Source organism: Falco punctatus (genome assembly GCF_963210335.1).
Source record: "Falco punctatus genome assembly, chromosome: 6".
NCBI lineage: Eukaryota > Metazoa > Chordata > Aves > Falconiformes > Falconidae > Falco > Falco punctatus.
In genome coordinates, this window is record NC_137585.1 from 91,476,010 (window position 1) to 91,494,606 (window position 18,597).

At 44.0% G+C, this 18,597-nt stretch overlaps 1 protein-coding gene across 1 annotated transcript in view; it reads left to right on the top strand.

Moving 5' to 3' along the window:
• LAMB4 (laminin subunit beta 4) overlaps positions 1–18,597 on the top strand; it is a 54,937-nt gene that overhangs the window by 30,241 nt on the left and 6,099 nt on the right. Inside the window, exons 18-31 of the mRNA XM_080392748.1 lie at positions 906–1,027; positions 1,734–1,854; positions 2,838–3,015; positions 4,380–4,523; positions 4,750–4,981; positions 6,547–6,704; positions 8,290–8,514; positions 9,640–9,860; positions 11,054–11,150; positions 11,502–11,877; positions 12,244–12,404; positions 15,565–15,770; positions 16,672–16,875; positions 18,431–18,575. Coding sequence (XP_080248874.1) covers positions 906–1,027; positions 1,734–1,854; positions 2,838–3,015; positions 4,380–4,523; positions 4,750–4,981; positions 6,547–6,704; positions 8,290–8,514; positions 9,640–9,860; positions 11,054–11,150; positions 11,502–11,877; positions 12,244–12,404; positions 15,565–15,770; positions 16,672–16,875; positions 18,431–18,575 — 2,590 coding nt within the window. The remainder of the gene's footprint in view (positions 1–905; positions 1,028–1,733; positions 1,855–2,837; positions 3,016–4,379; positions 4,524–4,749; positions 4,982–6,546; positions 6,705–8,289; positions 8,515–9,639; positions 9,861–11,053; positions 11,151–11,501; positions 11,878–12,243; positions 12,405–15,564; positions 15,771–16,671; positions 16,876–18,430; positions 18,576–18,597) is intronic.

The following is an 18,597-nucleotide window of genomic DNA, read 5'->3' on the forward strand; positions in this document are numbered from 1 at the left end:
CAGACACATGCAAAATGCAGCTCCTTTCAGATAGACATCCTGTATTTCTAGCTGGGATTTTCTGGGCAGGAAAATGTGCACAGGCAGGAGCAATCTGATAGATACTTATCCAGGTTTTGCATTTATTAGATATTTGCAGACATTCAGCTTCTCGGTTGCTCAGGCTGTGCTGAGATGCGTGAAAATTGTAGGAAAATAGCCAAAATCATATTTGTTGCTTGAGCAAAATGTCTCAATGATGAAGGCATGTCTGGGAAAATCTGTTAGCCTAAATTTGGTCAAATCCATGTCTGCACCCACGTCTTCAAAAATCCAGGCAAGTGTTTTCTCGGTACCAGTGTCTGTACATGCCTTGCTCTTTTTGCTTTGCAGCTCCCTGGGACAATCCCACCGCTTGAGGTCCTCTTTCTGTCTATTGTGCTCTATTCTCTTACTGTCATTCTGAGGCAAACAAAACCCCCTGTGAGAACAATTTTGCAGTGGGCTGGTTTGATGTAGCTTTTTTCTTCTTGAGGGTTAGCTTAAACAGCTGAATTTTAAAGACTTTGTACTAAAAGTCTTTTATGTTTGTTATTCCTTATTAGATACAAGAGGCAGATAATAAAGGGTATCTCCGGAACAACACTGTCCTGAGAAAGGAAACAACTCCAACGACTTAGGAGAGCTGTTTCCATTTGCACCAGCTGAGGTCCCATTTCTGTCTCTGTTCTTCAATTAGCCATTGCAAATACAACACATTTTTCACAAATAACTTTTTTTTTTCAGTCCTGTAAAGAACAAAGAGAAAATCTGTTTTGTGTATTGCAGCATGGAATCATTCAGATGGCTTTCATTAGCCCTGGCAAGGAGAAAGTGGGTTTTCCAGATATGAAAAATGATCAGAATTTTGTGTCCTTTGTTTATAGTCCTTGGAAGACTGGCTAGCAAGTGTTGCTGTTCAACCTGTTGGTATTTTGTCAAGTCAACACTGCAAAAACAAGGGCCTTTCACAGGAGCCACATGTGTTGCCTCTCCCAGCTACGAAGAGGTCTGACTGTTCCTGTCTTTTTGCCTGTAGATTTTCTGTGTTCAAAACCTTTACTGGAGTGCTGCAGAGTGATAAATGTATGAGAAAGTGGGAACATTAGGAACACATTGTGGCCTTTCATGTTGCTGTCACACCACAATACTATGTAGGCTCTAAGGAAGAGTCTGATGCTCCAGTCCTCAGCCTGGCAAAGGCTTGCCCAAGCCAGAAGAGCAGCCTGAGATCCTGCTGGGGCTAGTCATTGCTTTGGTAAAGATCCAGCTGCAGGTATTTCAGTATAAGAAAGGAAATACTGACTTAGAGTCACTGTCCTAGCCTATTTTCAAAACCAGCTTTTCAGCTTGAACCTATGGAAAGAGTAGAGAGGGACCAAGAGGATGTGACCAGTTTCGGTCAAACAGGGACAGGAAAGGACAAATATGAACCGTGAGTTGCAAACTCCTCTGCTTGAAGTAGTAAAACCTGCCATTTTCAGTTTAATCTCACCAAGTTTAAGATTCACTGGTGAATCATCCAGGCATGAGTCGTGCAGGTTTCCCAAAGCCTGCAAGCAGGGGGGCTGGGTGGGCTCCCGGCAGCAGCAGGGCTTGCTCTGGGCTGTAGGTGTTAGGATGCAGGCACAGAGGGAAGGGAGAGCTCCCAGCATCCTGTAAACTTGCCTTGTCCTGACTCCTGCCTATAACTGTGCTTTATTTCTGCTAAACAGGATTGCACTTTTGCAAACTACAGTCTGCCTGGAGCCAGGAACAGAATATTCTGTGGATGTGTATTTTTCTCAGCCCTCTGCCTCTGACCCAAAAGTGAAATCTTTCATCTTGATTGACTCGGTGAGTAGTTCTGTCACAATTCCCTTGAGGCTGTGCCTATACCAGTGTGATTTATTTATTTATTTATTTTACTCCAGATACTTCAAAATAATTTATAATGTCTTTTAACAGAAATTCAGGGAAGTGTGCTTCTGCTTACCTCTGTTGGCACTGTGTTTGCATATTTTTGTATGGAAAGACAGGATTGTTACTGTTTTAATTTTCATGGAGAAATACCAAAACAGCTCATCAAGTTATATTTGTTGCATATGTTAACAATCAGAGTATTTATCCCTATCTGTTGCTCATTTATTATGAGCACGCTCCACATATGCTGACAACATGCTGTGGTCAGGGGTATAATAAATTTATGCAGTCCTTCATCACTTAGTTTTTTTAAAAATCTCTGTAATTTGTCTAAATCTAATTTTAAAATCATGGATATATTTAAAGATTACATTGGAAAAGTAAAATTACTTCTGTACTTTCCCAGAAATCGGGTGCAGACATCTCCCAAGTTTCCACCAAGTCAGGAGCTGGGTGTTAGTTTTGGGTCCTTCTCTTGAGAAAAATATTTTTAAGTCCATTACTCTAATTTCTTCTGTAGAACTGGACCTGACAAGGGCTGGCCATACTTGGACATAGACCCTTCAGATGATTTTTCTCTGTCTTGGTAATATGAGTAAAAAAAAAGCCAGATACTGGTTTTGGAATCATCAACATGTCACCTCTTAGAATCAAAACCAGTTCTAAGCATATATCTGTCTTATTATAATCTTATTCTTTTATATACAGAGTCTCTTTTATTTGAAGAACTCAGGGAATGTCTAGACCTTCAGAATAAATGTGAATTTAGATGACCAAGCAGCACAACAGCAGATTTGGAAACGTAGTGCTCTGGGCCTCTGTCCTTGCAATGCAGAGCACAGTAAGGGAATGTGGGAAATTCTGGTTTTCAGTATATCTAAGCAAAAGTATTTTCTTTTCCCTTTTTAATGCCAAAGCTTGGACTTATTCCCAGAATTGGCTCCGTGGAGAACTTATGCAGTGAAAAGGATTTAGATGAGTACCAGAAGTATCACTGTATTGAAATTGCATCAGAAGTTGGACCTCATGTCCTGCCTGAAGCATGCGCACGGCTCATAGTGAGCATGTCAGCTCGTATTCACAACGGCGCCGTTGGTAAGGAGCAGCCTGCACAGGCAGCTCTTTTGGACAGTTACTGGTTTTCCCTTGAGTTTATAGAATATGTTGGCTGGAGAGCTCCCAGCCCATGGTGGTGTAGGTAAGTGAGGCCAATCAGCATGTGGTATGTATGGACATGCAGGATACGTCCCCTGAACCCTGAGTGCTCTGCAAACACCTTTTGGTGGCATGGCTCTTGGACTCCATCACACCTGATGAGCTTCATGGAGCAGCAAGATGGGGACCACGGCAGTGCTCATGTGTTTTCTGAACAGCATTTCAGTCAGATGCGGCTTCACCAGATAGCCAAAGCAGTAACTTTCCTACTTTTCTTGCTGCTGTAAAATGACAGAGGAGTTTTCAAGCCCCCTCCCTGGATGCTGCAGGCCAGCTAAATGCCCTGATAGGAATCCAGGCATGCTGGCACACAAGCTGATGGGCTGGAAAAGATTCACCAAGAAAACCTTGGAGGTGTCCTGGCAAGAGGGTGGTGGGAGATGGGGTTTGAAGCCTCAGGCAGTCTTGTGGACCCACTGTGGAAAGGGCAGCTGGGCTCGGTGGCTTAGGAGACTTACCTGGTGTTGGGGCCAGAGAAATGGAACTTCTCTGCACTTCCAGTAACAGGAGGGGCCTTCCTGGACAACTTTGGTGGCCAGCTCCTTCCAGGGAGACTTGACTCCAATGGGCCTGATAGTATTTGCTTGGTTTGGGCTATTTTTAGAAGGACCAATGCCTTGCTCACACAGCATGTGATGTGGTCATGGCTCTATAGGCACAGACCCTGCTCATTTAAGTTTGGGCTGTGCTGAACTCCCCATTAGTTCGATTCCCATAGTGATGGGACTCTCCCAATGAAACATGGCACTTGGCTTTCTAGCGTTGACATCTGAGCATCCTAGACAAACACCCTCTGTGGGTTAGCAGACCAGGTTCATTCAACAAATTAGTCCAAGGTGTCCAGAAAGCAGCAAACAATACACAGGTGCAGGCTGTATAGTACTACTTGCAGGTTATGTCCAGTGCTGCAGCTAGACATAGATTTATAGCAAACCTTTCTAAACTTCAGGATATCTCCATTTCGGATCTACATTTTGCTATGCCCTCTTCTGCCCTATCCCAAATATGCACTGAAGGTGATGCCCTGAAAGTGGCAGCTCCAACACCGAGACTTGTGCTAGTGCCTGATACACCATCACCGGTGATGCTACAGCATCAAATAATCCAAGCTATGGCCATCAGTGGTTAGGGAACCCCGATAAGAGTAATCAAGCTCTTTCTTTCCCATGTTTAAGTGCAAGTTTACGAAGGCAGTCACACTCCCTTATAACCAAACCTGTTTTCATTTTCTTTCCCCTTGGCAGCATGTAAGTGCAATCCCCAAGGGTCGCTCAACGCCAGCTGCAGTAAACTGGGAGGCCAATGTCAGTGCAAAGCCAACGTCGTGGGACGCTGCTGTGACACCTGCTCTGCGGGCAGCTATGGCTTCGGCTTCCACGGCTGCTACGGTGAGTACTTGGCAGCTAGCACCAGTGCCAGTATCTGGCTCTTCATGCATACCCCGATATTTTTAGAGCTTTGGATCCATGATTATGTGTGAAGCAATATGAAAAATGTTTCCACAAATAATGGATTTTCCATGCCTGCTGTTCGCGCTGCCTTTGAGCAGTCTCAGCAATGAGTAGGGTTGTGGGAATAACTTCAGGACACATCTTTGCTTTTGGTGTTTTCCAGAATGTGAGTGCCACCCGCAAGGCTCGCTGAGCTCGCTGTGTGACCAGGTGACAGGGCAGTGCTCCTGCCGCCGGGAGGTGGATGGTCAGCGCTGCAGCCGATGTCTGGCTGGGTATTTTGGATTTCCCCACTGCCGTCCTTGCCTGTGTAACGGCTATGCAGAGTTTTGCGACCCGTTGACTGGAGAGTGCCTGAACTGCCGTGGGTTTACGGCTGGAAGCCACTGTGAAAGGTAAGTTGATGGACAGTGCTGCAAAGCTCACCCAAACACTGGTGCTCTTTGAAATGCGTGTGTTGCTGGAGGCCCACCTACAATGCCGTGAATGCATTGCTGACCTTAACCAGAAACACGTACCTAAGCTCAATATTAAACTGGGTGTAGCTGCTGAATGGCAGGTACCTATGGCAGGTTTGACAGATGCCTGTGGGGGGACTGCGGGCATGGCACGCAGACAGCATTGCAGTGGGCTCTCTGGAAGAATGCATTTGAGACACGGGTGCCATGGCACCATGGGGTTGGAGACATGTGCAAAGCACTGTGTATGAGATCCGCTGACTCCTGCTAGCTTTTACATTGCCAAGAGACTAACCTCGTGCTGAATACTCATTTTAATACCTGCAGTTATCTCTGAGGAGCTTAAATACACACGTACTGTTTTCTGGTCATATTAGTTCCATATGACCAGCAAATCACTTTTCCCATGTGTTCCAGCTCTGTTCAAAACAGTGCTGCTCTTTTTTATTTTATACAGTGGCGACAGCATCAGAGCTCAACATGGATGTCAGAGTTAAATTCTTTAGCTGTTTAGTTTAGTTTGGCTAGACTGTACCTTGTAATTCACTTTTAGTATTTCCCCATGAAACCTACTGAGGTTTTCTTGCAGTGCTTTTGGACGATACAGCCTTCGGCTATTGTGCTTGTAGGTGGCAAATATATTAAAACTGGGAGACTGAAATACTTGTTGCCCTGTGCCTCTACAGGAGCTCCAGACCCCAGGGCAAGGATAATTGAATAGCCAAGACTTTTAGCCTGGCTTGTATACATAGAGAGAACTGTGTTCCCATTTGTTCATAGTAAAGCAGATCAAAGACAGAGGATGCTTCAGAAGGTGCTGTGTTGCTACAGCTGCAGGGCTACAGGGGGCTGGGGCGCAGAGGTGGTGGTGACAGATGGGATGGCAGGGGTAGCTGAGCCCCCAGAGCTCCCTGCCTGTATGGGTAAGAGGACAGCCACCACTGCCTTGAAACCCCACGCTTGCGGAACATGTCAGACAGAGCATGGCTGACTTCAAAATATATGCTGCATCTAAAACATGCAATATTCTCCGAGTGCTCTGAATGAATCGTTGCTTTTTTGCCCATGCCAGGACTTTCCAATGTCGTCCCAACCACTTTGTGTGTGTGTATGGAAATAGATGAATGTGTGTGGTTCTAGGCGAATATGCAGAATTTTTACATGGCAGCTTTAAGCTGTCTATGCAGAGCATGTGTGGTATGTCATATGTATATATTATAATTTAGAATAAAATTGTTCCAGAGTAGGTGAAAGTCTTCAGAAATACTCTTTGAAAAGAAAGGATATGCTTTTTCTTTTTGCTCCAAATTTTGGGAATACAGCTCTGATTTTCCACTTTAGAACATCTTTGAAGCTCAGTATATCTGTAACCAGTTAATGGGGATAGTATTACAATGACCTGGAGTGTTAAATTAATTATACATACATTACATTGGTTCAGCTGAGGGGACTGAAAAGAGTACTTGACAATTTCTTCTGCTTTGTGTTGACTGCTCTGACAGGTGTGTGGATGGCTATTATGGAAACCCTCTGAACGGAGAACCCTGCCGCCCATGCATGTGCCCAGGGGCACCTACAAGCAACAGGTATTTCGCACATTCCTGTTACCAGGACTCCCAGTCTGCACAACTGGTCTGCAATTGTCTCGAGGGATATTCAGGTACAAAGCAAAATAAGGACTCGTTTTGATTCTTTTAAAATTAACATAAGAGAGAAAAATGACCATCCTCAGCTTATCCTCTGTTCAGAAATGACAAGTGAGGTAATGGTAATGGCATAGGTAAGGAAAGTTAACGCTCAAATTTACTGAAATTATGTGAGGAAGTCCTGACTGAGGAGAGTAGGGATTATGCAATTAGTGTTTGAAGAAGGGAATCATCTGTATGGATACAGTGAAGCCATTAGTCTGTTGAAATTCTCTGAAAACCTCCTCCTTTCCAGGGGCAGTACATTAACCTGATGGGGAGAGGGGGGAAAACTGTAGTTGCTCCTTACCTCTGAAAAACAAGCATTGGAAATTCAAATCAGAAAGAACAGGACATCAAAAAGACCCAATAAAATTTCCTAATCGGAAAAAAAATCTTTCTTCATATAGAGGAATCTAGCTTTGATGTTATGCCCAAAAGCGACTGTTTCACCATTCAGATGGTGACTTTAGAAATGAAGTTCCCATCCTCAGTTGTCTCATATACAGATGTTTTTGCAGCAAACTGATGCCTCGCTTCCTAAGATCCCATTGTCGTAGCTTGAATTTCTGCAGGGAAACCTGAAGGTATTTCCCTCCCCCGGGGCATTAGAAAGGTCTCCATTGATGGAAGCAATCCCTAATGGGAAACGCTGCCAAAAACTAAACCAATGGTGTCATCTTTACTTAGGCCAGGTTCCTTTATAAGTCAAGAGCAGTTTTGCTTGAGTAACTGCTGTAGGACCAAAATGATCCTTGTTGGTACTCACCCAGGGAACTTCTCTCCTCACAAACCACTGCAGTTCTTAGTTCTGGACTATCCTCCTCCTGCTCCTTCCTGACAAGGCTCTTGGTCACCTCCGTGGCACTGGGCTCACTTCTTCAGAGGTTGTTAAAGGCTGTGGTCCTGAAGGCCATGGTGAAGGAGTAGTGTCCTTGGTTGAGGATGAGCCAGTGAATGAGGTCGCAGCAACACCAACTCAGAAGGGTTTCTGAGATGCAGAGAGGGTAGCACTCCCGTCATGGCAGGCATTGGGATGGCATGCAGAAGTAATTGCAATGCCAGCAAGCGAGGACAGTGTCCCAGAGCTGGTATATCCTCCTGAGGGTCCTCCACTGGGTTATGGAAAGGAGGGAAGGTCTGCTGGACTCTGTTTTCCTCCACGAAAGGGCAGCCCACACCTTCCCATGCTGGTGTTGGGGTGAAGGGCCCAGGGAAAATCTTGCAAATATGGCCAATCCTCACCACTGCCATTGAAAGGACTTCACTGGAAAAAGATATTTGGAGGTATTGTGTGAGGGGGTACCTATTTACTCCTATTTCCTCAATAAAAATGGCATGGGATGATGAGAGTGCATTTCCATCAGATTTCAGTGTGGGACGTGTAATTTAAACTGACCGTAGGATTGAAGGGCAACAGTCTCAGACTGGTGGATATTTTCCATTGGAAATGTGCGTTTGAACAGACAATCTGAATTCTTTAACAGTATTACATGGAAATTACATGTTTCACTTGAATTCCCATCAGCCAGCAAATATTTTTACCTTCCTGTCCAACAGGCAATCAGTGTGATGAGTGTCCTAGTGGGTTCTACAAAAACCCAGGCAGCCCCAGGCTTGACTGTGCACCATGTCCCTGCAATAACAACATCGATCTGACAGACCCAGAGTCCTGTAACAGGGTCACCGGGGAATGCACCAAGTGTTTACACAACACCCATGGAGCAAACTGCCAGTTCTGCAAACCAGGGTATTTTGGCTCAGCCCTCGATCAAAACTGTCAAAGTAAGTAAGCAACAGCACTGCAACCGTGTATTACTACCCAGAAAAGTTCTCAAGAAATTAGGCTACAGGGAGAGGTTAGCCCTTGGAGGGACAGTAAAACTAAAGCAGACCAATGGAGCAAAACATGATGAGAATATCAAATACATTTCGATGCGTACCAAATAGATATCTATCAGTGACACAAATAACTGTTAATGTGGCATCTATTAAATTCTTTGTCATCCAAGTCTTGCTAAATCTCATGCTGCGTATCACTTCTAGGAAATACTAATTTGTGAAATGTAATCAGTACTCTCTGTTAGAAAAATAAATGTGTGTTCAGCCCATTCGGGAAGGGATCAAAAGTAAAGGACTCAAAGATAACTGTTTATCCATGTTGCTGGCTGATGCCAACTAAGCAATGCTCAGTTAACCAGATGATCCCTTGCTGAGCTCCCTGCCTTACCAGTTGTTTTCATTAAGTGGCTAGAATGAGTCTGTTCAGGCAATTTAATAGACTCCGTGAGGACAGTCAGTAATTCAGCACTTGAACAGAGAGCCAGGAGTGTTTAAAAAAAACAAAAACAGCAAGGCATGAGTTTTTTCCCAACACTTCTCAAAGACACAAATTTTCACAAATGTGCCTGACTGAGGGTCTAATTTCTACAGGCCAGACAGTTATAAGTATTTTCAAGAAACTCTTTCTGGGAATCCCTAAAATACAGTTCAAACCCATGTCTTGTGCATTCTTGGAAGATGTCCGCTAGAAATGGTTAAGCAAGGACTTTTGGCTCCTCACAAGGAAGGCTTCTTATCTTATTTGGCTTACTGGAGTTACCCACGCTGCATAGTGCCTACTGTAAAACAGCTCCTCCTTACCTAGCATATTTAACGTTTCATTTTAATAAGATCCAAAATTCACTATGCCTTAATTTTTCTTGCCTGTGTTAAGTGCTGAATGTTCTCAGTAAGTTTGCTCAAAGCAACATATAAGCGATTATAGAAACATAAGTAAACTATATGAGATCAAAAACGCGTTCAAGGTTACTAGGAGTAAACCAACAGCATGGGCTTTATGTGCAGCTCTGATTGTCCACCCGCTGTCTGTATGCTCATCTGCTGTAGCAGTTGTCCTTCTTTTTCCAGGGTGCATGTGCAATCCAGCGGGTGTTCACCCTGCCATGTGCCCCGGGGGAGATGCAGCCTGTCTGTGTGACCCAGCCACTGGAGCTTGCCCTTGCCTGCCCAACGTGGTAGGCGCGACATGTGACCAGTGTGCCTCTGGCTACTGGGACCTGGCTAGTGGAAAAGGATGTCAGATCTGTGACTGTGATCCAAAAAACTCCCAAAGCAACCAGTGCAACCAGGCAAGAAAATTACTCTGCTTTCCAGGAACTGGGGTGGTGGTGTTCTGGCACGGCACAGCGGGGACCCTCTTATAAATGAGGATAGTTGTCTGTCAGGCTCTTTGAAAACAAAAAGTCTTTGGAAGTTTGCAGTTGGTGCCATCACACTTGGAGTCATTGTATCAAACGTGCTGTTCTGGTAATGTGGCTCTGCTTGTAAACAATTTCTCTTTGTCTATGTGTTTCTTTGTCATGTGGATCTAAGAAAACGTCACACAGGAAAAAACGGCCTTGTAAGTATATGTATAGGGAAGAAGGAAGTCCAGGCTTGGACCTGAGGGTCTCATGAGTACTTTTTAAAGTGTTTATTTTTATAAAAGTAGCAGCTGTGGCCATTACAGGAATCATACCTCATCTATCAGACTGCTAGAGTAGCTTTTCACATCTTCGTTTCCTGTGCATGTTTTAGGGCTAGAATGTAGAAAAAATAATACAGCATTTCAGAACAGAGAGGTGGAGTTGTGGCCCCATGGAGTCAACAGCAATTTTGCTATTGACTTTAGAGCACCAGGAGCTTATCCCAAGTTCTTGCTGATGTGCTTTCACATTTTCCTTTCAATGTGCTTTCCGTTTGTTCAAGTTTATTTAGCAGACTTATTATTTTTCCTAGCAAATGTAGCTTTTAACTTCAAAGAACTACTACTGCTTTTCTGAGCTGTACCAGTTATCAGAGCTATAATTCCCTGCAGTGTAATTTAGCAGCTGAATTCCAAAATAAATTTTCTAGGACAACGTGCATAATGTACCCTCAAAGTTTTCAGTTACAGTTATATCATGTCGTTAAAAGTTGAAATGCGAAGGTGAGTACTTTGCTCATTCATCTGTTTTGCAAAGGAAAAGCATCCTCTTTTCAATCGTAGTCAGAGGATGAGTTCTTGAAGAACATCTCTAGACTGGAACATGCAAAGTCTTTCATATTAGTAAAGCAGAGCCACCTCTCAAAGTCCATTTTGTTTTCACAACCTTCAGGAAGAAGACAGGAAGCGTGGGCCAATACTGTGTAAACCATGGTGTTCAAATACCATGTGCAAGCGGGATCAGTGCAGTCCCCACACAGCTGTATAAGTCACAGGGAGAAAAAGAAACACAGTAAATAATGTATATCCAGCCATATGGCTCTGCAGGAAGCTATTTAATCCTAACTGTCTTTACAGCTTACAGGCCAGTGCCCATGTAAGGTAGGTTACGGCGGAAGATGTTGCAATGAATGTGAGGATAATTACTTCGGCAATCCCCGGACGCATTGCATTTGTAAGTATTACTAAGTGGGGACAACTGGATTAGAAACTGCTTCAAAAGAAGCATTTACTTTTTATATTCATAGGGGAGATGGGACATGCATCTAAAGAAGCAGGCTTTCATACGTTTGTGTGCATGAAATGGTTAAAAGTGTTCATATCATTTATTTGTATTGTTCCTTCTATGGTTATGATGGGACCGTGGAAGTTAGAGATGAAGCAGAGGCGTTAGCCAGGCAATCCGCTTTGCTCTACCATTTCAAACACCGGCTTGCATTTATTGTCTTGAAGTGCATGATTGTACCTTTTGCATGTCCCGTGGAAAAGGAACAACTGGATTTAACTTGCTGTCCCTTTCTTGCAGCGTGTGAATGTAACCTGGAGGGAACCAGCCAGCCCAAGTGTGACAAAGCCACTGGCACGTGCAACTGCCGTGCTGGTGTCACCGGCCGGTTTTGCAACCGGTGTGGCCGCGGCTTTGAGAAAAACTTTCCCTCTTGCCGTCAGTGTCATCTTTGTTTTCATCAGTGGGACACTGAAATTACTACCCTTGGTCAGACTGTTCAGGGGTTAATGAGGTTTGCTGCAAATCTCGACGATAAAGGAGGACGAATGGCCATCTGTGACATGCGCTTCAAAGCCTTTGAAGATGCCATTTCTGAAATCGAAAGAATTTTGAGACATCCTGTTCTTTCACTGGAGGCCCTCTCGGGCATCAAGAATTTTCAGGGCTATGTTCAGTAAGGGCTCAGCTGCTCCTGAAAAAATCCTTGGCTGAGAAAGCAGTCTTCCCCCGGGCTCCACCAGCCATCCTTAGACATAAAGTCCTGCTTCTGAGAGCACACAGATGCTGGACTCCTAAGTCGCTGTTTTCAATAAATCTGTGAACAAAATAATCCTTATATATATTATCTGTCCCTCACAGCCGTATAATTAAATGCTGGAATTTTCCAGTTCATCCTAAGGGTTTTCTAAATAAGCCAGTACAAGTAAATGTTTCTGTTCATTTAGAAATTTCTCTCTTGTCCTCTAAAATATTGTGTATATCAGTTCTAGTTTAAAACCAATCTGGTCTGACTTCTGCTTAACTGCCATTTCCCTCTCAGACAAAAAATTGCACAAATGGATCCCCTTCACAGTACACCGTATGAGTTTCCTGACCTTAACAAGAACATAGAAGACATTGGAGAAGAAGCTGACCTAGTGTATGAACTTCTACAGCAGAAAATACATCTGCATCAAAGTTTTAACTACTTGAACCTCAAAGGTAAGGCAGCCAGCAATTAATTGAAATAGGTGAACAATTTCTGTGAAAATTCAGAATGTTTTTCTCACCATTGAACCTTAGAAAACTAGAATCTAGGGATCTTTGAAATGTTGTATGGCAGCACAAAAATACAAATAATAACAACACTTTATACTGATTTTCCAAACTCACTTTTATGTTAAAATGCCATGATTTCTACCATCCTAAATTTCAGATGCATGTGCTGGGGTCACGTCAATCAGAAGTCTTATGAATCCCAATGTTTAGATGGAGATTTAAAAGCCATCCAGTTTGACACGGATCATACGGTAGAACAGCAAAGGATTTTTCCCCCACTTATGACTTCTCTTGCTCTTAGCAATACTTTAAAGAATGTTGTACAGCAATGGGGTTTGTTTAATTAAAGCAGAGAGTCATAGTGCAACTTCTTAGTGTTCCCATGGGAATATACTTGACTTTATGTAGTAAGGAACTAGCTCTCCATCATCAAAATATATGACATCAGAACTGTGTTCCTTGGCATTTTTGAAAGAATTACCCTGTCTGTGCTTGAGCTAAGTATAGTCTCCATCAGCTGCTAATAGCAGTAATGACAATGTCACAGACTGGCTTCTGGAGAAGGACGGGAATATATGGCAGGAGACTGTCAGCAGTATACTCTCCAAAGAGACAGCCGCCAAGATACGAACCCCCATAGAACAAGATATGCACCATAGAAGACACAAGCTACAGGCAGTGCATTCCCATTTACAGTTCCTGTGTTTCGTTTGGGCAAGAAAAAGATTGGCCTAGGCAAGATCAAAAAAAAAAAAAAAAAAAAAAAAAAAAGGAGGAAAAGTCTAAAGGATACAAAGCTGAGGGAAAGGAAGAAGGGATATAGAGGGATTAATTAAGATTTAGGGCTTCCCTGCCCTGTTGTACTTGGAAGTGCCCCTGGGGCCAGCTCTTCCACTCAGGTCCCTGCGAGAGCGGTCAGTGCAGCTCTCCCAGGCTCCACTTCCCAATCGAACTGAGTCGTGCGCTCTGAGAAAGGCAGCAAGGCAAAGAAACAACAAACCCCAGGGAGGTCAGTGGATGCACAGCTGAAGCATCCATGGTGCTGGTCTGGTCACGTTCCAAACCCACTTCATCTTTCAGCCTCCGGAGATGGATAAACAGCCCTATAAAAAGCACACGGGGGTGTGGGGAGGGGAAGACCTTGAATTTAAGCTGAATTTCTGGTTGCGGCCACAAGTATTCATTGGTCCTGCTACCAGGCATCTAACAGCACAGAAATAACATTTCCCTCAAGATTACCAGCTTCTCTGATATCCGGGAAGAAGCCTTTCTCCCTTACCCCATCTTCATTTTGGGACCAGCAGCACATCCTGGGTCTGGCTCTGTCTGCTTTTACATCTCTCTCTCTTTTTTTTTTTTTTGGGGGGGGTGGGTTGTTTTTGGGGTTTTGGTTTTTTTTTTGTCCTCGGGTAGAGCAAGATGTGGCCAATGTTCACCATCTGTGGCACATTTGACACTTGTGCCCTAGACACTCTTGGGAAATGGGCTCCTCCCTCCCTCCCTTTGCAAAGGATCAGGACTCAGACTTCCTCACAGGCGTGCCTTCAGCCGGCTGACCTGGAAACATCAATATCTAATGATGTATTAAAATCACTGGAAAAAACAGGACACAAGTGTCCTTGAAAGAACGCCATTTATGAGATCTCCTTAAATTACGGCTTTCCAGCCTTTGCAGCCACTGTGGTATGGTAATGCTGTGAGTACAGCTTCCTAGGCTGTAAATCAAGCCTGTGCTAAGATGCTATATTTAATGTAAAGGAACCTGGAAGCTCTACAGCTCTGTCACAAACCAAGTGTGAAAAATGCATTTGGGCCACTTAAGGGAGAGCTGAACCACTGTAAAATATTCCTGCAATGGAACTGTTGCACTGAAAACAGTCTCTGGCTTAGATATGGAGTTACAGCAGCCTCTTGCCAGGTATTTTGTATTTGGAACTAACTTTAAACTGTACATTTTTTCCAAGAGTTACAAGATAAAATAAATAGCCCTGGTTCCACACAACAGCTAAACATTGTTCAGCTTCAGTCAAAGCAAGGCCCCAAGGGCTTTAGAACCTGATTCAAAGCATGCGGGACTTGACGAGTGCCTTGTCATTGACTTCAGCTAGTAACTGAGTCAGTTACCAGCACAAAGGGATGTTAATAAATGACCTCTAATGCTTTTTCACTGCCAACACATCGGTTCTGGCTCATTGCCCATACTTCTGCCTGGAGATTTGGGGACAACTTGGGTTCTCTGGAGATCTGGGAAGCCCCAACAGCAGCAGCTTTAAATTATGTGTTTTGCAAAATGCCTGAGTCTTTTCCTTAGGCTATTAATATGTACTATTCTCCAACCCTTTTGAGTATGCTGAAGGGAAAGCTTACACTAAGCAAACAAGAAAGACTCTTGCTGGAAAGTATTTTTTGCCTGGTCTACAAGCTTATCAAGGAAATTTTGGGGTTTTTTTTAAATACGTCAACCCTGAAATTGGATTTTCCAGATCCAAAGAAAACTCATAAATTCCCATTTGTAATCTAAATTTTGGGCTCAGTTTAGCAGACCATTTAACTTTTGCATGGTATGCTGAACAGACAGGACAAATGCTTTCCTGACTCACAATCAGAGAGCTGATAATTTCATAGGTTTTGCAACTGGCAGAAACAGTTCTCCTGCCTAAACTTCAAAACAGCATAAATGATAGGAACTTTATCAGATTGACAATGGCAGCAATGCATGAGCTACTGACAAATGCAGATCAGTAGCAGTTTGTGTTATTAATGGGATCCCCTTCATACTTTTGTGTCTTCCATTGGCTTCTCATACAACTTGGACTCTGAAGAATGACATGGGATCCACTGTATTTGCATCTAGTTTAGGAGGTTTTATGAATATCAAACATGATTCCTGTTAAGAGTCCTGTTTGGCAGCTGGCTGAGTAAAGGATTAAAAAGCTTGACTGAGGAAATGACAGCTCCTGTCCCTCCCTGCTGTCCCAAATCAAACACCAGTGACAACAAACTGAATCGCCTGTCACTCACCGTTTGTCCAAATTCAGGTAGATACATGAATTAAATGCAACCAAAACACAGTTGGTACTAAACCCTATTTCTGTTGCTACAGAGGCTGTCAGCAGCATTAGGAAAGACTTTGAAGTATCATTGCTGGCAGAACAGGAGACCAGTGGGACAACCCCTGTTGTAAGAGACTCAGAGTACACCAGGAACCACTCACTGGCTATGTTGGGCCATCAGGCCTTGAAAGCAAGCAATGCTCTGGAACAGCTCAAGATGATCAAGAGCCCCAACATCCAAAACTTGACTGAAAAGGTAGGCACTGTGAATTTTGAATGGGAGCTAAACAAAAATCTCTTTCTTTTTTTGATGCTGTTAGGAAGTTTTATTTTAAAAGGGTGCTTTACATGCATTTCTAAATCTAGAAAACAACACTCTTCTGGCACAGACATGCAGTCACGTCAGAAACAGCTGCACTTCTCAGTTGTGGTTACTACCACCATTCTGGAAGCCATTGCTCCCAGGGCAGACCTAGCACACAGAACGGTTTAAGCACTCTCTAGCCTCAAGAGGATGTCAGTGTAAACTCAGAAAAATTAACCCCAACCTCCTCCATCAGTAACTTAAACTAAGCAGAGCAACTTTGCCCTGGAGTGAATGGGGAGCGCTCACCTTATCCTTTGCATCACCCATGGGAGAGGAAGGGAATTCTGTCCTTCTGTGGGACAGCAATGAATACCTGAGAGCACCTTCAACCAGCCCTGCCAAATCTGGAAGAGATCATCCATCTAGACCTTTAGTCTCAACATCTGTGTCAAACTATATGGAGGGCTAGACATGGTACCATGTTATGTGAGAGGTGATCTGGACCCTTTAGGATAAGCCATTGGCCCGTGGGCTGGATATGGCCAGGGGACAGTTCCAGCACTTTTGGCACAGAGGGGTGAAGCAAGGGTCTTAGTGCAACACGTGAAGCCCGACAGACGGCTCCTGCAAGGATGCTTGGAGCCATGGGCTACCGTTGCATCCTTCAGGGAATGGGAAGGGGACCTGCACCTGGCATCAATACTCACCTTTGGAGAGACTAAACCAGCATCTCCTCAGGAAAATCCCATCATATGTTCAATATTTATGCGTCGTCAAACATCTTCCTTCCCCCAGGAGTGTATCTCATGCCCCCAGAGGAGTCCTGACATAAGCATTTTCCTTATTGCAGATCTGTGGTGTGCCAGGAGACCAGCCCTGTGCCACCGCAGCCTGCGGGGGAGCTTTGTGCCAGGACAGTCACGGACTCAGGCAGTGCGGTGGCCCAAACTGCAGTGGGGCTCTTCCTCTCTCCACTGAAACCTTCCGGAAAGCTGAGGAGACTGCTGTGTTGCTAAACAACTTGACTACTCGGCTACAGGAACCTGAGAATCAGGTGCTGTATATCAAACCTATATTTGTTCAGTACAATGGATGGTGGGTGAGATTTGGGAGGTGACAAATCTACAAAAACTCACCTGCTCCTTGGATAATAAAGAGCAGTGACACAGTGATGGACCTTGTCCTGACATCATAGACCTATCACAGCTCAGTACTGGAAGTATTAGGTGCCAGTCCCACCAAGAGACTACGGCTCTAGCTATGCTTTCCTCTTCCTCACAGCTGCCAAGATCTCGCAGGTCATGGTGCCCTGTGGCAACTATGGAACTTGGTGGCATCAGGCTAGTATTGTCTGTTTTTATTGGGAAAGATTCAGATGGCACCATTTGTCAGAAGCCTGAGTATGGCCCATGCGTATTGCAGTGGGATTACAGCTGTGCACACCATTAAGCTCTATTTATACAACTTTGGATTACTCTTATGTTTGCCATTAAATAATTTTTGCAAATAATTTCAAGACGAAGCTTTTTTGCCCCTGGTGATGTTTAGAAGGGCATCAAGGAGTCAGCTGTACTGCACAGCAGCAGTGAAAAATAACTCAAGCGAAGTGTGGCCAGTGCAACATGTGCCAAGGAAACAAAACTGACAAATCCCAGAACGCCAGTAAAGACAGTTTGTTCTTAATAACAGTCAGAGACGATGCCGGTTTGAGTTATAGGCAAACACATTTTCCAACAGAAGTGCCATTCTGCTGTGGCTTTGTCCTGTCCCTGCAGGGTGCCTGGGCATCCATTTCCTCTTTTTAAAATGCACGCGACACTGTGCACCATCGCTAACGGGTTTAGAAATGAGCAATCGGGGCACATGCCTGGGGCCCCAGCACACAGACAGGCAGCAGCAAAAGGCATTTGCTGAAGTGGTGAGTGCCGGGTGGCAGGGACATTGCCTTTGGTGCTTGCAAGCCCAGGCAGCTCCGTGATAAAATGAGTGAAGTACCTTAAGATGTTTCAGAAGTAAAAACATCACCGTTTTTCTTGTTACATGGGGAAATGGCAAACCTTTTCCCTCCACAGATCGCAGAGAGGTGGTACCTGTGCATTGCCCTAAGGCAAAGCATAGCCCCCAACAAAGCAAAATACCATTGAAATTCGATGATTTAAATTATCAAGAATACTAATTTAATTTTTAAAGACAAGCCTTAAACTCTGTCTTCCTTATTTGTGTCCTCTTGAGCGTATTTTTAACAGCAAATGTGGAAGGGCAAATGAAATTACATGCCTTTTCTGTACTGAATCTGATCACTGACATACTGCGGTACTGCAATAGAAAATAAGTTAGCACCTTCTTTTAGAAACAGAAGGGGCTGTGGTTTAGCATGGTTGCAGAGAGAAAAAAATGCTTGATTTAGGCTTTTTCTGAGGCCAGATGAAGGCCATGACGTAGCAACTTGGGGAGCTCCCCAAAGGGGTCTCCTACTACTTTTCAAAGCCACATCAAATGATTCCACCTGAGGCTTAGATAAAAATCACTTTTGTGTCAGAGCTCATCTTGTCAAGCAATGATAGCTAACCTCCAGAAAATCGCACCATGATTTCTAATAATATTTCCAGGTTGAAAGCATTAGAAAAGTGGCAGAAGACAGCAAGTTGAAAGGTTCACAATTCAATGCACAATTGGAGAGGGCTAAGAATCAAATTGAAGTTGATGGAGAGATCACTAAGGAGTTCATCCGAAAAGTGAAAGACTTCTTACTAGGTAAATGTGCAAAGTTCCTTTG